General features: G+C 43.9%; 2 protein-coding genes across 9 annotated transcripts in view; one reads left to right on the top strand and one right to left on the bottom strand.

Annotated features, from left to right (window-relative positions):
• Positions 1 to 26,246, bottom strand: part of CTNNA2 (catenin alpha 2) — a 1,095,877-nt gene that overhangs the window by 334,913 nt on the left and 734,718 nt on the right. For 2 of the 8 annotated variants that reach the window (XM_023507761.1, XM_012812357.1), the window contains exon 1: positions 21,337 to 21,541. The exons of the other annotated variants lie outside the window; for them this stretch is intronic. The gene's annotated coding sequence lies outside the window, so the exon portion shown is untranslated. Of the gene's footprint in view, positions 1 to 21,336; positions 21,542 to 26,246 lie in introns of those variants that run through there. 8 annotated transcript variants of the gene reach the window in all.
• Positions 21,910 to 24,788, top strand: LRRTM1 (leucine rich repeat transmembrane neuronal 1). The gene is made up of 2 exons (XM_003801237.1): positions 21,910 to 22,507; positions 22,781 to 24,788. Exon 2 carries the CDS (start codon positions 22,840 to 22,842, stop codon positions 24,406 to 24,408), a length of 1,569 nt encoding a protein of 522 aa, XP_003801285.1. The 5' UTR covers positions 21,910 to 22,507; positions 22,781 to 22,839; the 3' UTR covers positions 24,409 to 24,788.

The following is a 26,246-nucleotide window of genomic DNA, read 5'->3' as shown; positions in this document are numbered from 1 at the left end:
AATCCTTATGGGAAAGGGTATGTAGATTTCTCAAAGAACTAAAAATAGAACTACCATGTAATCCAGCAGTTCCACTATTGGGTATCTACTCAAAGAAAAAGAAATAAATATATAGAAAGACCATTACACTTGTATGTTTACTGTAGTACTATTCACAATAGCCAAGATGTGGAATCAACCTACGTATCTATCAACAACAGACTCAATTTTAAAATGTGGTAGATATACACAATAGAATAGTATTCAGCCATAAAAAATAATGAAATCATGCTTTTGTAGCAACAGGGCTAGAACTAGAAGCCATTATCATAGCTAGGCCAACTCAGACACAGAAAGACAAATACTGCACATTCTTACTTATAAGTAAGAGATAAATAAGTACAGAAGGAAGCAGAGTGTGGAATAATGAGAACCAGAAGGGTAGAAGACGGGTGAGGGAGTGTGTAATGGGAGGTCGTGTGGTGGGTACCATGTGCATTGCTCCAGTGATGGATGCACTGAAGGTGCCGACGTCATCACTGTGCAATATTTCAATAAAGCAAGATTGCACTTGTACCCCACATGTATATACAAATAAAAAATAAATGGAAAATATAACAAAACAAAAACCAAGTTAGATTACAAAGCTATCTTTTATCTTTTTATTTATATTTATTTATTTAGAGACAGAGTGTCCCTTTGTTGCCCTCAGAGAGTGCTGTAGCATCATAGCTCACAGCAACCTCAAACTCCTAGGCTCAAGCAATTCTCTTGCCTCAGCCTCCCAAGTAGCTAGGACTATAGGCGCCTTCCACAATGCCCAACTATTTTTAGAGATGGGATCTCATTCTTAGGCTGGTCTCCAACCCATGAGCTCAGCATTCCACCTGCCTCCGCCTCCCAGAGTCCTAGGATTATAAGGCATGAACTGCCACGCCTGGCCCTACAAAGCTATTTTTAAAACAACTCCATCCATTGAAAGAAAACAGTTTAGGATGAATATTTTTAAAAGCATACTTACATATGTCTCATCTAACTGTATATGTAAACCCATGTTATACAACCCCCCAATAGAAACATGTTGTAATTTAAAAAAAAATTAAAAATAATTGAAACTTGAGTGATCAGAGGAGATGGCTATGCAAAGATGGGGGAAGGACATTCACAAAACAGCTTGGCATGGGGGAGGAACCAAAGGAAGGAGTGAAGCTAGAACAGGGATAATCAGAAATAGGGATAGTAACAGCAAGAGAGGAGGAGGAAGGTGGGCAAACATCAAGAGGATCTGTAGTCTCAAGGTCATGCTAAAAAAGGAGGACTTGATTCTAAGGATTCTAGAAAACCAGTTGAAGCAAAGAATGACGTGCTCTTTTCATGTAAAACAGTCTCCCTACCTCTAAGAGTTAATGTCTTACTTCTTTTTTTAATATCTCACAACTCCTAGGTCACCCAAACCTTTGCACATAGAAAGCTATTTAATTATTAGCTGCTGATTGGCTGGTTGAATCTTTAAGTTAGTAAATACGTTAAGTAAGGACTTAACCCCAGGACATTCAGAGGACCTGATGATTGCAGCCTTGGGCCTCAAGTTCATACTAGGGCTGAGGAAATGAGCTCAGCATGGAGGCAGCGTGCCCTCAGAGGCATGACTTGAACCTGAGACTCCTGAACAGGCCTCCTGCTGGATAGGAGCAACCCACAAGGAACAAGGGGAACCCCTGTCAGCTTCAAAGCAAAGTGCATCACTTAACCTTGGAGAGAGGTTTTTACTGTCCGTGTACTCATGCATCACACAGCTTTAACTGAAACTTTGGAACAGGTAAATCTGTTATAATTCATGGTGTTCATGCTCAAAAGAGTATCTGTGTAAAAGGGCAGCCTGACTAACAGGGGGACGAGATTAATTCTGAGAAGTTACTCAGTATATTCTCTTATGGAAGCCCCAGTGTTACATGCTCACTTTTGACTAAGGGGGAGATCTTTAATTACAACTTTAAGGGAAGCCAGAGCAATCCAGACGTCCTTAAACATGAAAACTGGGATGTCTCTAATGTTAGCTGAGATTGAGTAACCTGTCTTTTTTTTTTTTTTTAATCCTGAGCTCTAAAAAAGGCAAATCCTTTGAAATTAGCAAAGAATTAGAGGAAAATATCATTCTCCTCCTTCTGCCCCACTCCTACTGATCTAGGGGTTTTGTAAGCTATGATGGAAGGAACTTGCGTCCTGAAACCCCAGAAAGCTGCTAGGACCATTTCAATTCTCCCTGATATTCTTGGTGCTGAACCATACACATGAATTCACTAATAGCAGAGGAGGAGGGGCGGGGGGAGGAGAAGGAGGAGAAAAGACAGAAAAACACAAAGTAAAAAATTAAGAAAAAGAATGAAAGTATAGAAAGAAGAGAAGCTGGCAAGAGAGAAGGGCAATGATAAAAGACCACAGATTCTGAATGACAGCAGAGACTGCAACTTCCTAAGCATCTGGGACAGTGCCTGATACACACAACAGATTCTTTTAAGAAAGAAGAAAAGAAAATAGGAAAATAAGAGAGAAGTTGAAAATGTGAAATAGCAGGCAAGCAAGAAAAAAAAAGGAGAGAAGCAGAAAGTTTGAAATGAAGGTGGAGAAAAGAAGGATATCTGGGTAATGATTTCTCTCTCTGGGGTCACATCAGAATCATCTGCTGGGGATCTGCTTCCAAATACAGCTTTCCAGGCCTTCCATTACTTTGAAGCTCAGGGTGGGGTTAGGGTATAGCCCTGAAAACCAACAAAAGTCAAAACCAAAACCTCTCCCAGGAGATGCTATGCACAGTCAGATTCGGGATCCCTGGAGCTAGATAAAAAGGCGGAGAGAAGAAGGATGTGGCCGGTGGGCAGTGACAGGGTGGTGGCAGCACTACCATGGATACTTACTCCTCAGAGCCGGGGTAAGTGGGGTGCTTCTCTTCAAGAAGATGGCTCATTTTCAAGAACCAGGGTTCTCCTCCTCTTAAACTGCTCCTCATTTTGCCTGTTCCCAAATCACGAGTCCTTTGCCTGGAAAGGCAAAGGCTGGATCTCAGAGGGAACTGCATGGGAAAGGGAGATTCTCCTTTGCCAGTAGCCCAGGGCGGGGTGGGGGTGGGGAATATCCCTGCCCCGCCTGCACTGTCTTGGATTGTGAGGTCGTGCTGGGTGATTTTGGAGTATGGCCCCGCGAGTGGCACCAGTCGGGAGAGGTTCTCTCACATGCTCAGAAACTAGCAAAAGTTACTGGGGTTTCAGAAAAAGGACAAGGAGACGCTGGCCCCTATCTCCCCTGACACACGTTGTGATCGTCACCGTAAAGCACGCAGTGGCAGGCGGCATCCAGGGAGCGCGTCTGCGCCTGGGCCGGGCTGGCGCGTGGGGCTCCCCGCCGCCTCTGCTGTCTCCACGCGCCGGGATCCCGGGGGCGGCAGCCAGCCCCGCGGGGAGCGCAGCCGCCCAGGCAGGGGAACAAGTGCCTCTGGGGATTAAATCTACGTGGGCCCTAACTGTGTGTTACTATGACAATGGTAAATAGGTTCACTGGCTTTCAGGGAAGTGGCTCCGTGAAGACTGAGCTGAGGAAGGCACCATCCCTCTCCAGTTCCCAAGTACGCGCGGACTCATTCAAGGAACTGTTTTCATACCACATATCAAGGGACTTAGGGAAGCCGGTGTATCACTTAGTTGTAATTGCTGGGCATTTTATTGACAATGACCAATACTGAGTTTGATTTAGTGGCTCCAACTAATAAAAGCCCAGTAGTAGCCTAAAAAGAAGAAAATTAAGCATGCTTATCAGATGGTAATTAATTTGCTTTCTTGAAAGAAAAATAATTTGCTAAGTGTTCTCATAAAGCGGTTCTGTGAAATTCTACACATACCAGGAAGGCTCAAATCTCATCTTAAAAAATACACCCACATTTAGAATTATGTTTTGTTCTGTTGTTGCTTTCTCAGCAAGAGGAATATCCACTCTGCTGCCTAATACAGTTTTTTTTTTTTTAAATAAATAAAATACAGAGCACCTTCAGAAGAGCTGTAGCTTTTCCTAGAGTATAGATTACCTACCATGCCAAAGCCAGCCTGGCAAAACATGTTAGCAGAAATAAGATATTGATTAAATACAGTCACAGTAAGGACGAAACGTATATTAATATTTCCCACTGCTGGTGAGTTAACATTTTATCATTCATCAGAGCCCACAAGCGCACACATACACGCATTCCCCCAAACTAAACCTATCCACAATTAACTGGTCTTAGAATATATAGCCTTCTGATAGGTCCCAAAAGATGGATTTTTTAACCCTAACATCATAGGCCTTTAAAAAATTATTCCACAATTTCCCTGGTTGTGGTTCCTTTACAAACATTTTATGAATGCATTATACATCCCAAATTATTTTAAAGCATGCTGTTCAGTAAAGAAACAAAGCGTGGGTCCTAACGCCCTCCTTTCACTTCGTCTCTCCAAGCACCTTTCCCAGCACCTCCACTTTGCCCAGTAGATAATTCCCTGGAAGTATTTCTTTTCCTATCAGCAAAGATTTGTTTAGTCCAGGACCTCCTCACCACCAATCAAGAGAGGGGAACTATCCCCAATTTTTTTTTTTTTTTTTGAGGCTGAGTCTCAGTCAATTGCCCTGGGTAGACTGCTGTGGCATCATTGTAACTCACAACAACCTCAAACTCCTGGGTTCAAGTGATCCTCTTGCCTCAGCCTCCTGAGTATGCAGGACTAGAGGCATGCACCACCACGTCTAACTAGTTTTGTTTGTTTGTTGTTTGTTTGTTTGTTTCAGTAGAGACAGGGGTCTCACTCTTGCTCAGGCTGGTCTTAAACTCATGAGGTCAAGTGGACTTGGCCTCCCAGAGTGCTAGGATTACGAGCATGAACCACTGCTTCTGGCTAACGTCTTGTTCCCAGTGCTTTCTACCCCATCTCCATGTGAAATCTCCAACTCTCTCAATCAAATCTCCAAAGCCTCCTACCTTTCCTTTTTTTAATCCAGGAGGTCTTTCCATTCTATTTTACACACTGTAGATTCCTGTCTGGTAAGTTCTCAAATTCTTCCATGTTATAGCTGTCATAAACTTTTTCTATATATTTTTTCAATCATTTTACATAGGGGTATGTCAGAGAAACTACCATGTCAAATTTATATGTATATCTATATATCTGTGCTATCTACACTATTAAAAACTTCAAAAAACATTTGAATGAGTGAATGAAATCTTGATATTGGCACACTCTGATGGACTCAGTAAAATTCCTAGAGTTATCCTTTTCCTTTCCCGGAAGACATGAAATGTGGAGACATAGTTTGAATCCAGATTAAAACAAGCCTAATTTCTTTAGAAAAGGAGGAATTTTATGTTTTTTTTTTTTTAAGCATGAAACAAAGTTTACTGAGAAAGAAAAAGATAAGTTTATAAGGTAAGAAAGTTTACAAAGCAGGGTTTGTTCACCGTAGACAGCAAGCAGGCCTCCATTGCCAGGACAAGTAGGCAAAGAGGCCAAAATGGAGAAATTGTAGGAATAATTGAAGACAGTTAAATATGGATTGTGTATTAGATAATATTAAAGAAATGGCATTAATTGGCTAGGATATAATAGCTGTATTATGGTAAAAAAGAACATCTTTAAATGTACACATTGAATGTTAAGGTGTCAAATGTTATGAGATCTCTGATAAACTTTCAAAAGGGATATTGCTAAAGTGGCAAATAGTAATAATTTTTAAGTCTAATCTTAATAATTACATCTCAGTCTAATCAAGTAATTTTTAAAAGTCACTTCTCCTCATACTACACTTGATATTTATTTAATAAGGAAATGAAAGTAAGGGCTCTATCTCCGTGACAGTCACCGGGAGGAAGAGTGATTTCAACTGGCCTGTTCCTCAGGCAGCTACTCTGTGAGGAAAGCAGCTGAATGCGTTGCAGTTTGGTAAAGGTAAATGGTTCAATCCTACAGATAGGGACAGAAACTGCTGGTGTCAATGGAGAAAAACAGAAGTGGGTAAACCAGCAAGGCCTTTTCCATTCTAGATCCCACTTTGCTGGGAAACACTGTTACTGGGCCAAAGAGAAGGGGAAACAGCAGTGCTGAATGCAAGTCTGCTTTTAGTAGCAGTCCTTACAAAAATGACAGTGACAATAAAAACATCTCAGGGATAGGTTCAGGGGCTCAGGCCTGTAATCCCAGCACTCTGGCAGGCCAAGGCGGGTAGATCCCTTGAGCTCATGAGTTTGAAACCAGCCTGAGCAAGACTGAAACCCCATCTGTAAAAAAACCTAGCCAGACATTGTGGCAGGAGCCTGTAGTCCCAGCTACTTGGGAGGCTGAGGCAAGAGGATCACGTGAGCCTAAAAATTTGACATTGCTATGAGCTATAATGCCACAGCACTCTACTGAGGGCAACAAAGTGAGACTCTGTCTAAAAAGACAAACAAAACTCACAACTGTAGCATATAACTTTAAAACCAACTATATAAGTATTATTGTTTATTTCATTAAAAGTTGCACTATGATGCAAGAAAATTAATCCTATTTCCTAAAAGAAATTTAGATGGTAGTTAAGTTTATATTTACTTCTGAGTTACTTAAAAAATGTTAAATGGATGAAAAATCATGCCCAAGATTAAGGCCATTGCTAAATGTCAGAATCAGAGCAAGATTATTACGGGATATTCTTGTTATTACTTTCTAACATTCAATGCTGCCCTTATCTGTTCCCAAAATAGTGGGATAAAAAACCTTGCCTCATTTCCTACCAGCAGGTTCCAGGAAGAGCCACTCTGCCTGCTACAGAAGGATCTAGTCCATGAGTTGTCACTGTCTTTATGCAGAACATCAAATATTTCTGGAGGACTTTTGAATATGTCTCATTTTAATCCTCCTGACACCACTGCGGTTAGGTGGGCAGCAAATGCCATGTAGTTTACTTTATAAATCAAGAATTCTCATTACAGCCAGGATGATGTAGTAGGTGGGAATAGAATCCCAGCAAAAAGAGGAATTCTGGAATTGGAGACCCAGATACAGTCTTACTATATCCACATCACCTAAGTCACAAAGCCCTGCTGTTCTTTTTCACCCCTAAGAGGTTTTGAAAGAGCAAAACCATCAAAGTAAACAGTACTTTGCTCTCCGTGATGCTGAATAATATCCGGAGCAGTGTGCTTGGATCTCAAAAAGATTTCTGAAGCCTTTGCTATGTTCCCAACATATATAGGAGAGATGGACTATTCCCCATATTATGTAATGAGCCTCTTGCCTGTTTGGGCCTGAAGAGATGTGGCCAGTTGGGCCACATGCCGGTCTCATTTTGTTGAACAACTATTTAATTGTTGGAAACAAACAAAAACAACAATAAAACTGGTTGGTATACATCAGCCCTTGTTAGGTAATAAGATTCCAAATTGGTAGATATCCTTCAAACATCAATTATATTGAAGTTAAGTAGATGAATTTAAATTCTTTCAGAGAATTACATGTTTCTAAAATGAGTACTTACGCATATAGGGTTATTACTACCTGGACATAATTAACCTGTGCATATGGTGGAAGGAACTGAAGATGATCATTTGAGCAGAGGGGGCTGGAATCAGTCAAAACTCCCATCTGTGACAGGGCTGGATAAAGGGTGAGAAAAACAGAGAGGAATCCCCAGCAGCCCATTCCTTTAAACATCAGTGATGGATGGTTCAGACATATGCTAAAACCCGTTCTAGGATCATGCCTATACTGCCAATGTTGAATGTCTAGTGTAAGGTACCCCAATAAAAGCAGAAATAGGGAACTGGCTTACTTCGGGGTTATATCTCCTGTTTGCATTGCCTCATAGGTTGGCAAAGAATCACTGGCTATCCCGAGACCATTTAAAGCCCCAGCTTCAATGGACAGATCAAATGTGATTTTTCAACAGCCTGTTTTTAAAATTACTTTGTTTCAGTCTGAAAGGCAGTGGCAGAGTTACATTACAGTTAGAAAACCGCCCACCACATAAATAGGTTAGAAATAAATGCCTTAGAAACAAGCTATCGCCTTTGCATTGAGTATCCCCTTGGCTTCCCCGCCCTTGTTAGGTATATTAAATGATACAAATTCATGAATGTCAGAGGGCAAAGGGATCTTAGAAATCCTCCACTCCAACTTCCACTTGCATGCACAGAGTCGAAGTTTTCCTAAAAAAATCACTAGTAAATGGCAAAAACAGAACTTAAAAATAGATCAACTCTATGGCTACTATGCCAGAAATATGATCTGCACTTTTTCCTAAAGAAATTTCAACCCAAAAGACATAATGAAAAGGGGGGGGGGCAGCAAGGGGGTTCTGGGTATACGGAAACAAAGAAAGAGCAATTTAAGGCAATGTTTAAGCAATTTAATGCAGATCACTTATGTTTTTTTTTTTTTTTTTTTTTTGAGACAGAGCCTCAAGCTGTCCCCCTGGGCAGAGTGCCGTGGCATTACAGCTCACAGCAACCTCCAACTCCTGGGCTCAAGCGAGTCTCCTGCCTCCGCCTCCCAAGTAGCTGGGACCACAGGCGCCCGCCACAACGCCCGGCTATTTTTTGGTTGCAGCCGTCATTGTTGTTTGGCGGGTCCAGGCTGGGGATTCGACCCCGCCACCTTAGGTGTACGTGGCTGGCGCCTTAGCCGGTTGAGCTATAGGCGCCGAGCCCAGATCACTTATGTTTTACACAAGTAATAGTTCAAAGAGAAGTATCAATATGAACTGCTGAGAATATGATTATCCCACTAGTAATTGAACTCTCTGCAAGAGAAAATACTACCCCCCCCCCTTTTTTAAGACAAGAGCATCACTATTTCACCCTCCGTACAGTGCTGAAGCATCACAGCTCACAGGAACCTCAAACTCTTGGGCTTAAGTGATTCTCTTGCCTCAGCCTCCAGAGTAGCTGGGACTACACATGCTGCCACAATGCCCAGGTATTTTTTTTTTTCTTGTCTTTGTCATTGTTGTTTGGCAGGCGTTGGCTGGGTTCGAACCCACCAGCCCCAGTGCATGTGGCCAGTGCCCTAACCACTGAGCTATGGGTGCCAAGCCACTACCCCAAATGTTTTGTGTCTCATAGCACTCAGCACAGTTAATAAAACAGTAAATGCCCACTACACCCCTGAGTGGATGAGTAGATACAGTGGTGTATGGATTTGTGGGTGGCTAGGTGTGTGGTCTAGAGTGAGAATGAGGGCCCTTAGGAAGAGGGTGGAAATTTGAAGGAGTTAGAATCAGAGGGACAGGGTAGAGGCTAAAGAATATGGAAATAAGCCTTATTTACCCAGAGGCCGTTGAGATAAACAACCTGCTTGTAGCACAAGACGCTTAGGACGAGGCAGCAGATGATGCTCGGGACACTGACATCTGAGCATGGTGAAGCTGCCCGCCACCTATTCCCATGACTTCACTGGGTTATGTTTAGATCGGTGTTGTAAGTGCAGGGAGAGTTTGAGAAACTTGTTAATGAATCCAGACTCCCACATACAAAATGAGATTTCTGAATGTGTGTGGTCGTCAGGATTCTGTTCTGTTCTTTTTCTACACAAACAGCAACAGATGGTAGGAGGGGGCCGGGAGGAGTGGGAATCCAGAGGAAAGTTTGAAGTGCCCCATTTCCCCTCTTGCTGGGTCTAACCTTGGGACAAAGGAAGATTGTAGAAGAGTCAAGTTTGGCTTTTTTTAGAGTCAAAAGGCTCACGGGTATCCACCCCTCTTAGTTGTCTCATAGAAAAGGATCTGGGAAATACAGAAAAATCACTTAATATCATCAATACCAGCTGTGTTAAGCAAAGTGACTCATGTTTTCTGTGCCTTTATTTCCTTATGTATATTTGGGAAATGTTAAGGTCTCATAGCAACTTAAGAAATAATTGAAATTACTACATTAAAGGGCCTTGATTTAGGGCCTGAGATAGAGTAATCAACTACTTTATGAGTATCAGGTTTAGTAGAGGTGATGAGGATGCTGGTGAGATTTGTATAAAAGATGCATTGATTTTCCAAGGAAATGTGCCTCGTGTTCAAAATTCTCCTTTCCTCCTCTCACTCCCATCTCCAAGCCCATCTCACTCACTGCAGCATGCTGGCCACTTTACAGCCTCTCCATCACAGGCTGGCTTCAGTCTCAGAGCTGGGGCGAATGCTGTTCTCTCTGCTTGGCACATCGCATGCAACTTTAAGCGGCTGCCTCTTGCTCATAATCTGGGTGTCAACTCAAAGAACACCTCCTCAAGGAAGCCTTGCCTAACATTAAATAAAGCAGATCCCTCCCCTCGGTGTCTCACTTGCACAAGGTTCTATTTTAATTTTCCCTTTATCAATCTCATCTATCACTGTGCCCCTGGGCCTAGAATGTGCCTGCAGATTGGAAGGGCCCGATAATCATTTGTAAACTATTGCTTGGCTGGCTGATGGACAAGAACAGGACTCCAAAGCATATCCAATTCAAACAGCGTTCGTGATAGCTTCAAAGAAGTTGTCCCATCCCATCAAAGGAATCTGACCCAAACTTCACACTGAAGGACAGCAGTAGGTTTTAGTGCAATTCTCTCTCTCTCTTCTTCTTCATTTTTTTTTCCTTTTCTTTTCAGCTTTGAGGTGAAATGTAAACGAGGGGAGGGCACTGGAAGTTGTAATGAATTTTCTCCATTTAAGGGGAACTCAAAAATTGAGAAAAGCTACAGGCATTTGAGATGGCCCTTGTCTGCATTTGGTCTGGTGAAATCAAGTTGTATTATGGAAGCTCAGCATCCCCTTCCTATTTTTTTCCCTTGCTTCTGGAGTACGAAGTGAAGAGAATCTACCAAACTGGGGTATGCTTGTGCTTCATACAAATTTAGACCAGCAGCCTGTACATGCCAGATGCTTAAATTCTGCTGGTCTTATTACTTGTATAAAATTCTAGAGGACCCAGAGACTTACACACGCTCCCTGGAAACTGTGGACTAAAGATTGGAAAGTCAATCTCTGAGCCTTCAGAAAATAAAGGTGCAGTTGAGCAACAGTTCAGGAATCTGAAGTCAGTTTAAGTATATGCCTAGCTGCTTCTATTGTGAAGATTGCTCTAACATCTAAATGGTGCTTCCTAGTTAAATACAATATTTTTAAATATTTATGGACTGCTACCTTAATTTTTAAATTTCTATTTTTATAAAAGGCAAGGGACAATTGAGCAGAAAAATGTTAAACTCTCTCTTTCCCGTTACTCACGCTGTGAAGCAACCTGTTTTACTGTATAAACCTGTGTTTGTTCTATTTCAATTGTGCAGAAGGAAATAGTTCTGCCACCTTTAAAAATCAAAGATCTATCACTCAACAGGAGAACACAGCAACCATAAGAAAGGGAATTATGAGAAACAGCAAAAAAGAATGCAGTGCTTTTATAACCTTATGGGGCTTGTGGATCCCTTGGGGATCTTGTAAAAATGTAGATTCTGCTTCAATATGGTATGCCTGGGGTGGGGCCCGAGACCCTGCATTTCCAACAAGCTATAGTTGATGCCTGTGCTATTGGTCCTCAGTGTTTATGGACGATACTGTTTGGTACATATGGCCTGAGAAATAAATCACTTTAGAGCACTTCATACTTAGAGTTACAGTGGGTGGTGCCTGTGGCTCAGTGAGTAGGACGCCAGCCCCATATACCAAGGGTGGTGGGTTCGAACCTGGTCCCGGCCAAACTTAGAGTTATAGTGACCTTAAACTATTTTACTTACTGCTATATTTAATCTGCAAAAAACCCCATAAATTCTTGCCCTGCCATTAAGACAGGGAGCCTATTTTTCTATTCCTTGAGTCAGGTTGACCATGGGATTAGCTTCAGTCAACAGACAATAACAATTTGTCTGTTGTCAAAGCCAGTGGTGAGGCTTGGAAAGTGTTTGTGCACTAGGACTTCTCTCCTGCTCCTCCCAGAACCCTGCAATCAACACACAATTGTGCCCAAGCTAGCCTTCTGGAGGATGAAGCAAAATGTAGATGAGAACCCAGGAACTCCATCCTAAAGCCAACAGGCTGCCAACTGCCAGCCCTGTGATTGACACCACCCTGGATCATCACATCCCCCCTAAGTTCCCAGTTAATCACAGACACGAGAGCAAGCAGCTCTCAGTCAGCCTGGTCTCCACAGATCTCCATAGTCAACACACAGAACCATGAACTAAATAAAACAATTACTGTTTAAACATCACATTTGGGGTGTCTTTGACTTTGCCTTTTATGCAGCCTATAAAGTAGGGACTGCTATCTAGAGAAGGTTCCATGAAGAGTGTGTGTAGCACGTAAGGCCATTTGTGCTTATGATTCTTTTTCCTTTGTGTCTTCAATATATATAGCATGATTTTGCCTTACATAATAGAAATTGGTAGAAGTAGTTATTATAACAATACTTTAATTTTTTTCCGTTTTTATAATTCAGTTCATTCTCCTATTGTAAAGACTTGTGCTTAGAGGTTAAGTCACTTGCCCAAATCACACAGCTTGTAAATGGTAGAACATTCTCCAGGTGGATACAAAAAATACAGAAATTTCAAAAAAGTCTTTTCACTAAGTTATTAGATGTCTTTGATTTTTCTGTTAAAAGGCAAATATAGATTTGCCTCTGAAGGACATGATCTTCAATGATCTTCAGCCATCACCCTGTTCCGTGTTGGAAAAGGTAACAGAAGGTCTATTCACCAAGGAATAATCTCACATTGATGTGAGGTGCCAGTGACAAACCTTCCTGGGGAAGGATGCTCAGTGCCAGACAGTCATTGACACAGGTCCCCTACAGAGACAGCAGCATCCTTACACTTTTTTTCTTCTTATTTGCAGGGTCACTCACTTTCAGCCTTCCCGCCCCAGGATTGGTAATCCTTTACTGTCTGGGTGTCCTCTCTGAATCTGTCAATTTTCAACTTTGACCACATTTTTTCCCTTTTTCCCAGCCATGTGAAAAAAGATATTAATGACAGTCCCAGGGCCATGCCTCTATATTAAAGGCTGCTTGCTATGGACGAGGGCAGTATTCCTCAATTTTATCGAATTGTAGCCCCCACTGAGAAGATCTCTACCTCTTCCATCCCTTCCTATTCTTCCTTGTTGCAAATCATCTCTTAAAAGAGGCTTTGCAAACTGGTATTCCTCATGCTAAATGCAGCCTGCAGAATCACTCTCTTAATAATAAAACAGAGTCTTTTGTTGTTGTTGTTGTTGTTGAGACAGAGTCTCACTTTGTCACCCTCTGTACAGTGTATGACGTCATAGCTCACAGCAACCTCAAACTCTTGGGCTCAAGTGATTCTCTTGTCTCAGCCTCCAAAGTAGCTGGGACTATAGGCACCTGCCACAATGTCCAGCTATTTTTTTTGTTGTTGTTGCTGTTGTTGTTTGTTTGTTTAGCAGGCCCAGGCCAGGCTCAAACCCACCATCCCCGGTGTATGTGGCCAGAGCCCTAATCACTGAGCTACAGGTGCTGAGCCGAAAACAGAGTCTTTAAAAATTAGCATTAGAGGGCAGTGCCTGTGGCTCAGTGAGAGGGCACTGGCCCCAGATACTGAGGGTGGCGGGTTCATACCTAGCCCTGGCCAAAGTGCAACAAAAAATAGCCGGGCATTGTGGTGGGCACCTGTGGTCCCAGCTACTCGGGAGGCTGAGGCAAGAGAATTACCCAAGCCCAAGAGCTGGAGGATGCTGTGAGCTGTGATGCCACAGAACTCTACCAAGGGTGACAAAGTGAGACTCTGTCTCTAAAAATAAATTAGAATTAGAATTAGGACACCTTTAATCAAAACATGCATTTTGTAAGCAACACGGGCCCTAGCACTGCCTTTCGAGCTGCTTCCCCATCCACATTATCTTGCTGGACTGTGAAAACTTTTACTTTTAATTGTATGCTGGATATATTCCAATCTTTCTTTCTTTTTTTTTTTTTTTTCCGCAGTTTTTGGCCAGAGCTGGGTTTGAACCTGCCACCTCTGGCATATGGGGCCGGTGCCCTACTCCTTTGAGCCACAGGCACCACCCATTCTAATCTTTCTTGTTATGGATTTGCATTACTGCTTCTACTATAACCAGCAAGCACATCCCAGGCATCCCCTTATCTGTATGTCCAGCCATAATGTCTGTTCAGATGATCACCAGCTTACTCTCCCAGTGTTAGAACTTGTTTTCACACCTTACTCTTCCTTGCCTCCCATCTACCCTATGACAATCCATTCCAATTGATATCACCTTTCTTAGAAAAACTGCTATTCAAAATAGTGTCAATCCCACCTTAGAACTATTATTGCACATGCCCCACATGGGCCATCTCTAATACTAATACATTCAGGCCCACACAATATCTCACAGGCAGATGTTGTAGCCTCCCCACAGCTCTCAGGGCTGCCAATATCCTTTTCCTTCCATTCATGCTCAAGATGATCATCAGAATTATATTCCTTGCAACAGCAATTTGGAAATCATCTTCCCAGCTGAAAGTCTTTCTAAACTGGCTCTAAACTAACATGCTGGTCTCATCTCTCCTTGCCCCTCTTCCTTCCCACTTGTGCTCCAGACACCCGATACCTCTCGGAAGACTTACTATTTCCTCCACCGACTTTGCCTGCTGACTAGAGTGGCCTTCTCCATCTGTCCATCTAGTCAACTTCTCTTCCTGTCCTCTCAGCTCCTCTGTTTGCCCTTGCTAAATTAGTGAAAGAAATCTCTCCAACCACAGCTCGTGTGTACATCTCTGCTGTGGCACGAGGACCATATGGTTTACTACTCATCACTTCCACGCCAGATCTTAGAACACTGAGAGCAGGCACCATATTTTATCTAACTCTGCATCTCATCAACTAAACCTCCATCTGACTTAAAATAACCTAACAAAAACAAATAAGAACAGCAACAAACATGCATGTTAAGTAATTAAAAGGCATTCTCAAGGTTCCTGATTAACAAGTTATTTCCCGAGAAGTGGAGACAGTTTAAATGAAGAGACAAATACATGCAAGGAGGCAGGTTAGTTTATGCCAGCAGACTCATTGCTTATGGATGGTGGGGGGTTTCTTATACCAAAGAGATTGGCAACAGGAGGCCACATACAAATGGCATCAATCTGCGTGACTTCAACTACAAAAGTTTCAACCTTCCTGGTTAATATTTTCTGACTGCAAGTCAATGTAATATAGAAGCTTTTTATATTTAGTTCAGATTCTATAGGCTATTGATTAGGTAAACATTCAGGCCAGTTAATAAACTTAATTCAAAAGGAGTTTCTATGAACCCAGAACTGTGCCAAACCCCAGGAGAAAAAAGGGCCATATTTACTATTGCTATTTGGTGATTCTTATGTCCTTTATATATGGCCTCTTATATCTGGCCTTTTGCTAGCTTTAGAGGTAGATATTAGAAGGATCTAAAAGCAGAAAATAATAGGTCTGCCCTTAGGGAGTTTCATCTTATCTGTGAGGACAAAGTGAGCGCATCTTTAAAATCCTATAAAACAAAATAATTAAGTATCAAAGTATAGCAGAAACAGAATTCACCGCAGAATTAAATTGGTTCCATTATTTGTGACTAGGATGAGGAGGCCAGAATTTGCTAATACCAAGCAGAAGAACTGTAATTGTCCAGCTGTTCCCCATAATTTCTTAGGCCCTACAAAAAACAGATTTCCATACCAACATTTGGCTATAATGCTTGAGATCTGAACCTTCGAATTGCTTCTTGGTCTGGTGATAGCCAATTTAAAGTCGAATGTACCTATGAACTACAGTTAAATAAAAGTTTTAAAAATGATGCCAGCCCATTGGTTTCATATTAATAAATATTCCCAAATAAATAGATATAGCAAGAGATAAAAGGGTGAAACCACAAGAAAAACATGATTTCTTATGATTGAGATAGTATATTGTGAATTTGGAACAAGAAAGCAGGGTCTCGTGCTTTTTGCAAGTGAATTTGAATACTCTCACTCTCCACAGAGCATCTTAAGTAATACTAGCTTAAACCATTTTCAGATATTAACACCTTTGTGGAAATTATTTGGCTGGCCAGCTACTCAATAAGATGCAGTAATTGAAAGCTCATGAACTCCTAGAAGAAAGCGGGAAAGCCCCAAAGTCCACCCCTCCTTCTGAAGTGGAAACTCTTTCTGAGAGATGAAGTGAGGAAATGGGTGTCAGAAGGGAGGACGGTTCCAAGGTACCAAGAACAGACAAAGGCAGGGACCTCATTAGGTGCATCCGGGAGAGGGGCCAAGGGTCGTTTTCATTTGTGGGACTTCTAACGAAAAGAGAAAGAAAGCAACAAAAGAGCTACTGAGAATAAAAAGTGTACAATTTTTTTTCTTTTGGTGGGGGGGACAATTTAGCATTGCATATTTCAAGTCTCTTAAAAGTCTCCACCCTTTGAATACTAATTCCACTTCTACAATCAGCATTTAAGGACATGGTCACCTGAATGTTTAAATATCTGATGTTCTTCACAGCATATTTTCAAATAGTTAAGAAACAGAAACAACCTAATAGTAAACAAAGGGGGACACAACTTTAAAGAATATATAGCACATACCCAGAGGTGAATAGTTTATCTCTGGGTAGTTGAATTTTAGGTGGCTTCATCTTCATTTAAATTTTTCTTTTATCTTCTTTTCTGTATTTTGCATTTTTTCTGTAATAAGAGTGTCCAGGAGCAGTAAGCACGTGCCATAGTGTAAGCCTGGCAGTGATGAGAGGGCTGAGGAGTAATGTAAGTAAACGGCATAGTTTTTCTGGGAAGACAATTCAATGCACCTTCAATCCACTTCCCCTCACTTGTCTCTGCTGTCCTGGCCCTTCCACAGTTGTATGTGTGAAGGAAAAAAAATACTGGGCTGCCCCATGGGATCAGTCCCTATGCAATTCTTCCTGATTTGGGAGTCTGTTAGCAAAGTCTTATGCCAGATGTCAGAACACCTTTACCCTGTAGGATAACACAAAAAGAAACCAGCCAAAAGATGCCTGACTCTAAAACGGGGAGGGCTGTACACTTCCTGCCACAACTGATTATAAAATCAGACTTTAAGAGCCCTGCTAAGTGTTTGGGACTGTGATAGATACAGACCTTGCATTCTATGAGTTTAAAATCCAATGGGAGAAAGAATAATTCCAAAAGTTTGGGTTTTTTGAAAATGTGCCACCAATTTAACCATTTAACATTTCTGTCCCTTCAAATGCTAGATTATAAAACTAGGGAATCTCTGATAACTAGGTTTCTGTTTCAGGTTGAAATTTGTAAGTGCTCAAAATTTAATGAATTACCTGAGTTCAGTGGTTAGATGAAGAGTTGATTCAATGGATTTGGAAAAACACCTAAGATTCTACATTTCTAACAATCTCCCGGGTTGCTGGTCTCACTTAATTTCTTTTTTTTTGCAGTTTTTGTTTTGTTGGCCAGGGCCAGGTTTGAACCCTCTACTCCCAGTATATGGGGCTGGCACCCTACTCCTTGAGCCATAGGCACCACCCTACATGACTTAATTTCATTCCCCAAAGTATCCTTTAAGATAGCTAAGCTTAGCCCTATTTGACTAACAAAGAAGTGATTTGGGTAGGGTCACAGTGATTTAAAAAAAGGGGGGGGGGCAACCCAGAAACCCCAATTGGGATCTTTTTATCTCCAAGATATTTAATGTCCCTTTCAGTTCTATACTATAATTAGAAATCACCACATCCATCCAAAGTGAACAGGACCACAGGACTGGTAAATGATAAACTCCTGCTCATGGAGTTCAGAAGAATGAGGGATCCTTTACATAAGGTAGAGGGCTGAGGGTCAGTTATGGAATCAGAGTAGAATGTGACATCAACCTTGAAAGATAGGATGAAGGTAAAGCAAAGATGGACAGACTATGCAACAACAGGTGCACCTCACCTGGTGTGATCAGAGCATGTGTCTGTACAGAGAAAACCTGGGGAGAGGGGCCCAGGACAGCAAGGCAGGCCTGATGGTTCACTTCCATTACTTACCTCATTCACTGAGCATGGGAAGTGCTTTCTCGATGCTATCTGTACCATGGCCCTATTTTTAGGATAAGGATAAAGTCTGATGAATAGAATGACCTCCCTTTTCCGACCCATTTCTCCTAAGCAGATCTCCTGAGAGAAGCCTTAAGGCTCTTGCTCTTAGGTAATGCATCTTCCTGGGCGCTCTGTAAAATGCCAGCTGTATGGTGTGTGCCCACAGTAACAACAGACTTAATTCTGTCCTTTTGAAATGATGACTCCCACCCTCCCCCAATTCCTCTCAATGTTCCCTTTTAAAGAAAAGCCATGGTTCGCTGCTACTGAAAATTAAAGACAACAGCATAAAGATCAAGGTCCAGGCTGGTGCTAGCGATGACAGAACATTAAAATCACCACTTGAATTTCTCTTTCCTTGAACATGGACAAAGACTATTAATGGAAAGCCAGTCCCCAGAATGCAGGTTCGTTTCAGACTTTTTGTGCTGGCCTCTTTTTGATCACGAATTATTTTAACTAATATGAACAAGTTGGGAGTGGACTTCAGGTGAGAGGAACCAGGAGAGATAAGGACATACCAGAAAAGATAAAAAAAAGTATGGGATGCTCCCCCACACACACACCGCTGTCACAATATGGAGTACCAAGAAAAAGCAGGAAGGTTTTGGAGGCACAGGCTAATTTATAAGTTGAGGACAGAAGGACTCAATCAACTCTCCCTCCCTAGGAGATCTTCTGGCCCCTCCTAACTGCACCCAGCTTGCTCCAGGAGCTTCTCGTCCACCTCCCCTTAGTTCCAGATTGTGTTTAGGCAACCAGATTCATAACTCTCCTACTTCTTCCTCTTCCAGACTTCTTTCCCATTTGCTAAATCAACATTTTCAATATACTAATTTTTTTTCTTACCCCAGATGGGGATCTGGCCTTATTTCCCAATTACATGTCGGCATAATGACTTGGAGTGGTATCCTTGGTGTCCTGCTACTAGAAGTGCGGTTAGGTGGTTCAGCTTGACGGCTCAAACACCTTCCTTACACAAACACGAAAAATGTCAAGGGTGTTTTAAAAATATGCAAAGTCTCGCTCATCAGGTATCTCATATCAAAGAAGACATTGCCAACAGAAATCTGCAGTTAGCTGAGGAGAAGAAATTGATCAAGTATATATAATAGCTACATTATATATAACCTGGTATATCAGATATTCTCACAAGATAGGTGCAGAGAAAGAAAAGAACAAACAAAGGAAGAGAAAACTTTAGGTGAGCTCTTCTCTCTCTATTTTTGTTGGTATTTTTTTTTAGTTGGTTGGACATTTAGAAGCATGAAATTAAAACGCGTGAAAAACAGCCATATCAACTTGGTGTGGTGACTCAAAAGTTGTCGTTTCTCGACTTAACTTTGCTAAAACACTTGATTCATGTTGTTCTTATTTAACCTAATTTGCATTGATTTAATCAGTGCTGGTATGCTTTAAATACATAATAAATTGAGATTCTGCAACTTAGATGACTTAGAATAGCTAAATTTCAATAATGCTCATCTCAATCTGTTAATGTATATGGTTCTGCCAAAAGGTTTAAAACTGTAGAAAGGATGCAAACTTGCCACATTAGAGGTGGGAAAGTTTTAAAGATACCATACAGATGAAGTGATTTGTAGGATAATAATGTGAAAAGCAGTGGGTACGTATACATATGTACTCTGTGTATGAATATGTGTGTGTGTCCGTGTGTGTGTGTGTGTTACAGCTTAATAGCCTAGAAGGATCTTTTAAGTTTTAGGTAGCAAACTTAGAAGAAAACTCATATATAAATGCAGTGAATTTAATTTTATTCTCTTTCTTTCTTGCCAACACTCAACTCTTTTCTGCCTCCCTGTACCAGCTCTACTAATCAAGTGACATCCAAAGTGGGACCTTGTCTTGCCCATTTGGCAGCCTCTGCCACTACTTTGCCAAGCTGCCTGCATTAGGAGGGTTTTCTTCCTAGCAGCCATGGGGATTGGGTGGCGCGTACTCACAGTTCTTACAGACTGGCTGGCTGCTGTTTGCTCCTGCCTGTCCCTGCCTGACACCCCTCCCCCCACCTCCCAACCTTTTTAGATTTTATGGCTCAATCAGCCAGACTGCTGTCAGGAATAATTGTCTTGGCTAGAGGTAAAAACACTTGGTGGTGAATTTGTTTGTCTGTCTGTTAAAGTGTTCTGCAGAAACTAGACTGGACCTGCAAATGTCCAGTCCAGAGTTAGGAAGGAGGCAAGAGGGACAGAGAGGCAAGTCTCAAGAACGACAAAGGAAGGACAGCATTTTGAGTAGGGACAGCCCAGAAACCATCTGTGCCAGCAACAGGCTGTGTGACCCTGGATAATCCCCTGACATCTCTCGGCTTTAGTTTCGTCATGTGCAAAATTAAGGGGGCTGATTTTCTAACGTCTCTTTTAGCTCCCAAGACAGCATGTGATGTCTAGGACACCTCAGATTTGTATTCTTTCCAATTAAATGATGCATCTCCGAGATGAATGACCAGGCCAGAGCTCAGACGAATACAAAGTGGAGTGATTCATGCCCCTGTTCATATAGCTTTTCCTGAAAAGTACCACCACTCTTTGGTGACTTTGATTCGATTGGTCGGTCTCGTCAGCTTAGATGCTAAGGACCAATCCAGTTACTTGCCCAGTCTGTCTACCCTGGTAATCCTTCCTCACTCCTATCAAAGTGAGCACATCCACATATAATGCCTACTTATTCTGAGTTCCTTAGAGGCAGAAATGATAGGAATTCAAAGAAAAGAGCTGGTAATTTACATTTGACTCCCTCTACCACCTCCTTGAGCATCTTTCAAGAAAAAAGGCTTGCCCACACTCCAGCAAGCTTTCTCAGCCCTCTTTGATTTGTATTTTAAACAGATGACCAACAGGTTCATGACAATAGCAAGGCAGACCCCCCCAACAGACCAGCTGGAACAAGAGGGAGGGTGAGCTCAAAGTAAGAACTCTTATCTATAAATAATTGTGAATGGAAATAATGACGCGAGTGATTCGGCTCCTTCTTAGAGGGAAAGTAGCACAATTTAGTACAGTCTCAAAGATTGATCAGAAGTGTGTTATACAAAGAGGGGTGGGCTTCATTATATCTTAAACTGTCCTTTCTTTGCACATTATCCAGGACTTCTCCTAAAGTGGAGTGCACTGCAGGGCCCCAACCTACCATGGACAGCACTCGTCAGGCTGAGCCCTCCCCATGTCAGACAGCAGAATCTTTCTTCAATCCACCCTGCACTCCGTAGATATTTCACCCAGACTGGTCAAGCCCCCAGAGGGAACTCGGGCGTCTCTAGACACAGACATACCTTTCTGCCACACTGGAACTCACATCAGGAGAACTAGGTTGGCATTCCAAACTGGGCAGGATTGAGAAGCATTCCCCCAGTCACCTCCAAAAAGGACTGGTTGGCTGCAAAATTCCAGTGCCTGAAAGGGGGAAAATCTCAGCCAAGCCCCAAATCATTGCCTTGCCATGTCTTCCCCCAAGTTGCTTTTCTAAAGCAGAGGACCAAAACGTTGGTTTCTCTGCAGATTCCTACGTATCTCTTAACACGTAGACAGCCTTAAAGGGGGCTGGGGGGTGGAATAGGAATATATATATATATATTCATTCCCAAAGGGAAGGGGGAGAGCGCAGGATATTTCAGTTTCCCACTTGGAAATATCTCGTCGCTGATGATGCTACCCTCCCTCCGTCCCTCCTCCCTCCTCCTCTGTTTTTGAAATATGGACAAAAAAGCTGAAAGTGTTTTCCGTTTCATCAAAGAATATATATTACTTTAGTGGTTCGGTAAAATGTTGGTTTTATGCCCACCCCTTTTCAATCTGCCCATGTCTGAGGTGCTGGCGAAGACGCACAATCGTGAGCAGCTTACGACACGCAGTGAGCAGTAGGTGCCTGTGCAAGCTCGCGCCGCACACTGCCTGGCGGAGGGAAGGAGCCCGGGCGCCGCTCGCCGCTCCCCGCGCCGCCGCCCGCACCGCCGCCCGCACCGCCCCGCCGCCCGCCGCCGCCGCAAAGCATGAGCGAGCCCGCTCTCCGCAGCTGCCCGGGGCGCGAATGGCAGGCGGTGTCCGCGGAGTAAAAGGTGGCGCCGGTCAGTGGTGGTTTCCAATGACGGACATTAACCAGACTGTCAAATCCTGGGGAGTCGCGAGCCCCGAGTTTGGAGTTTTTTTCCCCCACAACGTCACAGTCCGAACCGCAGAGGGAAAGGACGACGGCAGGAAGGCAAAGCCCGGGCTCCGGCACGTAGTTGGGAAACTTGCGGGTCCTAGAAGTCGCCTCCCCGCCTCGCCGGCCGCCCTTGCAGCCCCGAGCCGAGCAGCAAAGTGAGACATTGTGCGCCTGCCAGATCCGCCGGCCGCGGACCGGGGCTGCCTCGGAAACACAGAGGGGTCTTCTCTCGCCCTGCATATAATTAGCCTGCACACAAAGGGAGCAGCTGAATGGAGGTTGTCACTCTCTGGAAAAGGGTGGGTAAGACACTTTTTAATTAAATTCTTTCCCGAAGATTTTTTTTTCCTCCCTTTTCTTTGCTGCAGCATCTAACATGGAGCAAATCACCACCTCTTTGATCTTTCGTGGCTGTGAACTTTCTATGCTGCCCAGCTTTCTGCATGCTTAGAGGTGAACGTGCGGTTTTGGGGAGGGGGGGTCCTTCTTGATTTCTATATATTTATTTGATTTTTTTTGCCCTTTTCTCCCCCTCCCCCGCTCCCCCTCCCTCGGAATAAAATATGATGTAGATTTCTGACCGAGCGCTTCCAATGGACATTCTCCAGTCTCTCTGGAAAGATTCTCGCTAATGGATTTCCTGCTGCTCGGTCTCTGTCTATACTGGCTGCTGAGGAGGCCCTCGGGGGTGGTCTTGTGTCTGCTGGGGGCCTGCTTTCAGATGCTGCCCGCCGCCCCCAGCGGGTGCCCGCAGCTGTGCCGGTGCGAGGGGCGGCTGCTGTACTGCGAGGCGCTCAACCTCACCGAGACGCCCCACAACCTGTCCGGCCTGCTGGGCTTGTCCCTGCGCTACAACAGCCTCTCGGAGCTGCACGCCGGCCAGTTCACGGGGTTAATGCAGCTCACGTGGCTCTATCTGGATCACAATCACATCTGCTCGGTGCAGGGGGACGCCTTTCAGAAACTGCGCCGAGTTAAGGAACTCACGCTGAGTTCCAACCAGATCACCCAACTGGCCAACACCACCTTCCGGCCCATGCCCAACCTGCGCAGCGTGGACCTGTCCTACAACAAGCTGCAGGCGCTGGCGCCCGACCTCTTCCACGGGCTGCGGAAGCTCACCACGCTGCACATGCGGGCCAACGCCATCCAGTTCGTGCCGGTGCGCATCTTCCAGGACTGCCGCAGCCTCAAGTTTCTCGACATAGGATACAATCAACTCAAGAGTCTGGCGCGCAACTCTTTCGCCGGCTTGTTCAAGCTCACCGAGCTGCACCTGGAGCACAACGACTTGGTCAAGGTGAACTTCGCCCACTTCCCGCGCCTCATCTCCCTGCACTCGCTCTGTCTGCGGAGGAACAAGGTGGCCATTGTGGTCAGCTCGCTGGACTGGGTTTGGAACCTGGAGAAAATGGACTTGTCGGGCAACGAGATCGAGTACATGGAGCCCCATGTGTTCGAGACCGTGCCGCACCTGCAGACCCTGCAGCTGGACTCCAACCGCCTCACCTACGTCGAACCCCGGATCCTCAACTCCTGGAAGTCGCTGACGAGCATCACCCTGGCCGGGAACCTGTGGGACTGCGGGCGCAACGTGTGTGCCCTGGCCTCGTGGCTCAGCAACTTCCAGGGACGCTACGATAGCAACTTGCAGTGCGCCAGCCCGGAGTACGCACAGGGTGAGGATGTCCTGGACGCTGTTTATGCCTTCCACCTGTGCGAGGATGGGGCTGAGCCCACCAGCGGCCACCTGCTGTCGGCGGTCACCAACCGCAGTGATCTGGGTGCCCTAGCCAGCTCCGCCACCACGCTCGCAGACGGAGGGGAGGGGCAGAACGACGGCACTCCCGAACCTGCCACGGTGGCTCTCCCGGGCGGCGAGCACGCCGAGAATGCCGTGCAAATCCACAAGGTGGTCACGGGCACCATGGCCCTCATCTTCTCTTTCCTCATCGTGGTCCTGGTGCTGTACGTGTCCTGGAAGTGTTTCCCAGCCAGCCTCAGGCAGCTCAGACAGTGCTTCGTCACGCAGCGCAGAAAGCAGAAGCAGAAACAGACCATGCATCAGATGGCTGCCATGTCTGCCCAGGAATACTACGTTGATTACAAACCCAACCACATCGAGGGAGCCCTGGTGATCATCAACGAGTATGGCTCGTGCACTTGCCACCAGCAGCCCGCGAGGGAATGCGAAGTGTGATTGTCCCAGTGGCTTTCAACCCATGCGCTACCAAATACGCCTGGGCAGCCGGGACCGGCCGGCGGGCACCGGGCTGGGGTCTTCTTGTCTGTGCTCTGATTTGCTCCGTGACTGAAACTTTAAGGGGATCTCTCCCAGAGACTTGACATTTTAGCTTTATCGTGTCTTAAAAACAAACAAACAAAAAGAAAGAAATAAAAACACAACAAAAATCCCATTCCACAACCTTCAGGACAGTCTATCTTAAATTTCATATGAGAACTCCTTCCTCCCTTTGAAGATCTGTCCATATTCAGGAATCTGAGAGTGTAAAAAAGGTACCAATCATTGATTTTTTTTTTGTAAACTAAAATGTTTAAAATAAAATAGCATTTACAGTTTTTACAGACTGGTGTAACCTAAATGAATTGTTACTTGTGTTACAAGAGAAGCAACAGTTAAAATTCCCTGTAGGGAGGGGAAGTGGGGGAGGGGAGGTTCTCCAGTGGTAAGAACGAAAATCTAGAAATCCAGGAGCAAAGTAGTGCTGTGCAATTTGAAATTTTCAGAAGGGCAAACAAAGCTTATCAGTTTAATGAATCAGATTAAATTTCCCCACATGAATAAGGATGGAAAGAAAAATCCAGCAAGCTCCCGTATATTATTGAGGTGAGGACAGTGCAATCTAACCACCTTAAATTAGCAAGTGAGAGGACTAAGGACTGGGCATTACTGGTCAGCCTTTAAGGCAGAGACCATTGCAAACAGGCTTTGAAAAGGCAATGCCAGACAGTTTGTCCTATGCACAAGAAACATTTTTGTACCTAATGTAACCATCAGTCAAATCAACTCAAAATCTCACCCCCGAATAGCACTTGTTCCTAATTGTATGTCTTTCATTTGCTGCACTTAATAGCATTTGTGCCCTTTTCCCATATCCTTCTATGGCTAAGAGAGAGCACCTCAGCTCCTGCTCTCTGTGGTCTGGCTGAGGGAGGGAGGCAGAATCCCCATGTTGAGTGGGAAGAGAGACTGCAGCAAGCTTGGGTTCCCAACCAGTGATAGCACAGTCCTAGTTTCTATGGGGAAAGATGAGAAAACATGACCTCAGGAGAATGCCTACAGGGTAATGACTTGTAGCAAAAGACTTTAGGGGCAGACTGATACAGCTGTGATGGGGGTGGGAGAGTATCCTTATTTCACACTGTGTTTGCATATAACTGAGATGGGAATTGTTCCTTAACCCAGGACAGAAAAGCTGCCTCTTCTTGGAGTGCCCTTTTGTGTGATGCTCGCTCGCTTGCTCGCTCTCTCTGTTTTCTCTTGTGTGTGTGTGTGTTGGGATTGATGACTGCCTCTTCCCACCCTTCTGGGTCCATCACTGAGATTTCAGTTTTCTTATCAAACTAAAGAGTGAGAAGGTGGTGAGAATGGCAGTGGTGGGTGTAGGGAAGGGAAAGGGGAGGGGTGTGTGCATTGGATGGAGGGGTCCTTCACCAGATGACAATTTAAACAAATGTATGATTGAAATAAATTGTCATGGATGGCAGATGGTGACAACTAAACCAATGTTGCCCATGTCCTGAAGTCTTTCACTCCTCTAAATAATACTAAAGACTGTCATCTTTCTTTTTTCTCCCCCCACCTTTTAAAAAAGAGAAGCCCAAATAGGATGAGGGATAGGGAATAACACAAACCACCATCCCCCACAATGCAAATGTCTCCAACTTCCAACATTAAGAAGCAAAAACAGCTTTTTGAAATGCAGAGTGACACCCTAGTTTAAGGGTTCCTTAATCTAAAGATTGGTGGTAGCTTTCTCTTCTACCTATGGAGAAACCAATATGCCTAAAAATACG

The sequence above is a fragment of the Otolemur garnettii genome, unplaced genomic scaffold (genome assembly GCF_000181295.1).
Source record: "Otolemur garnettii isolate 467f Iridium unplaced genomic scaffold, OtoGar3 scaffold00203, whole genome shotgun sequence".
Classification (NCBI taxonomy): Eukaryota; Metazoa; Chordata; class Mammalia; order Primates; family Galagidae; genus Otolemur; species Otolemur garnettii.
This window is presented reverse-complemented; position numbering and strand designations above follow the sequence as displayed.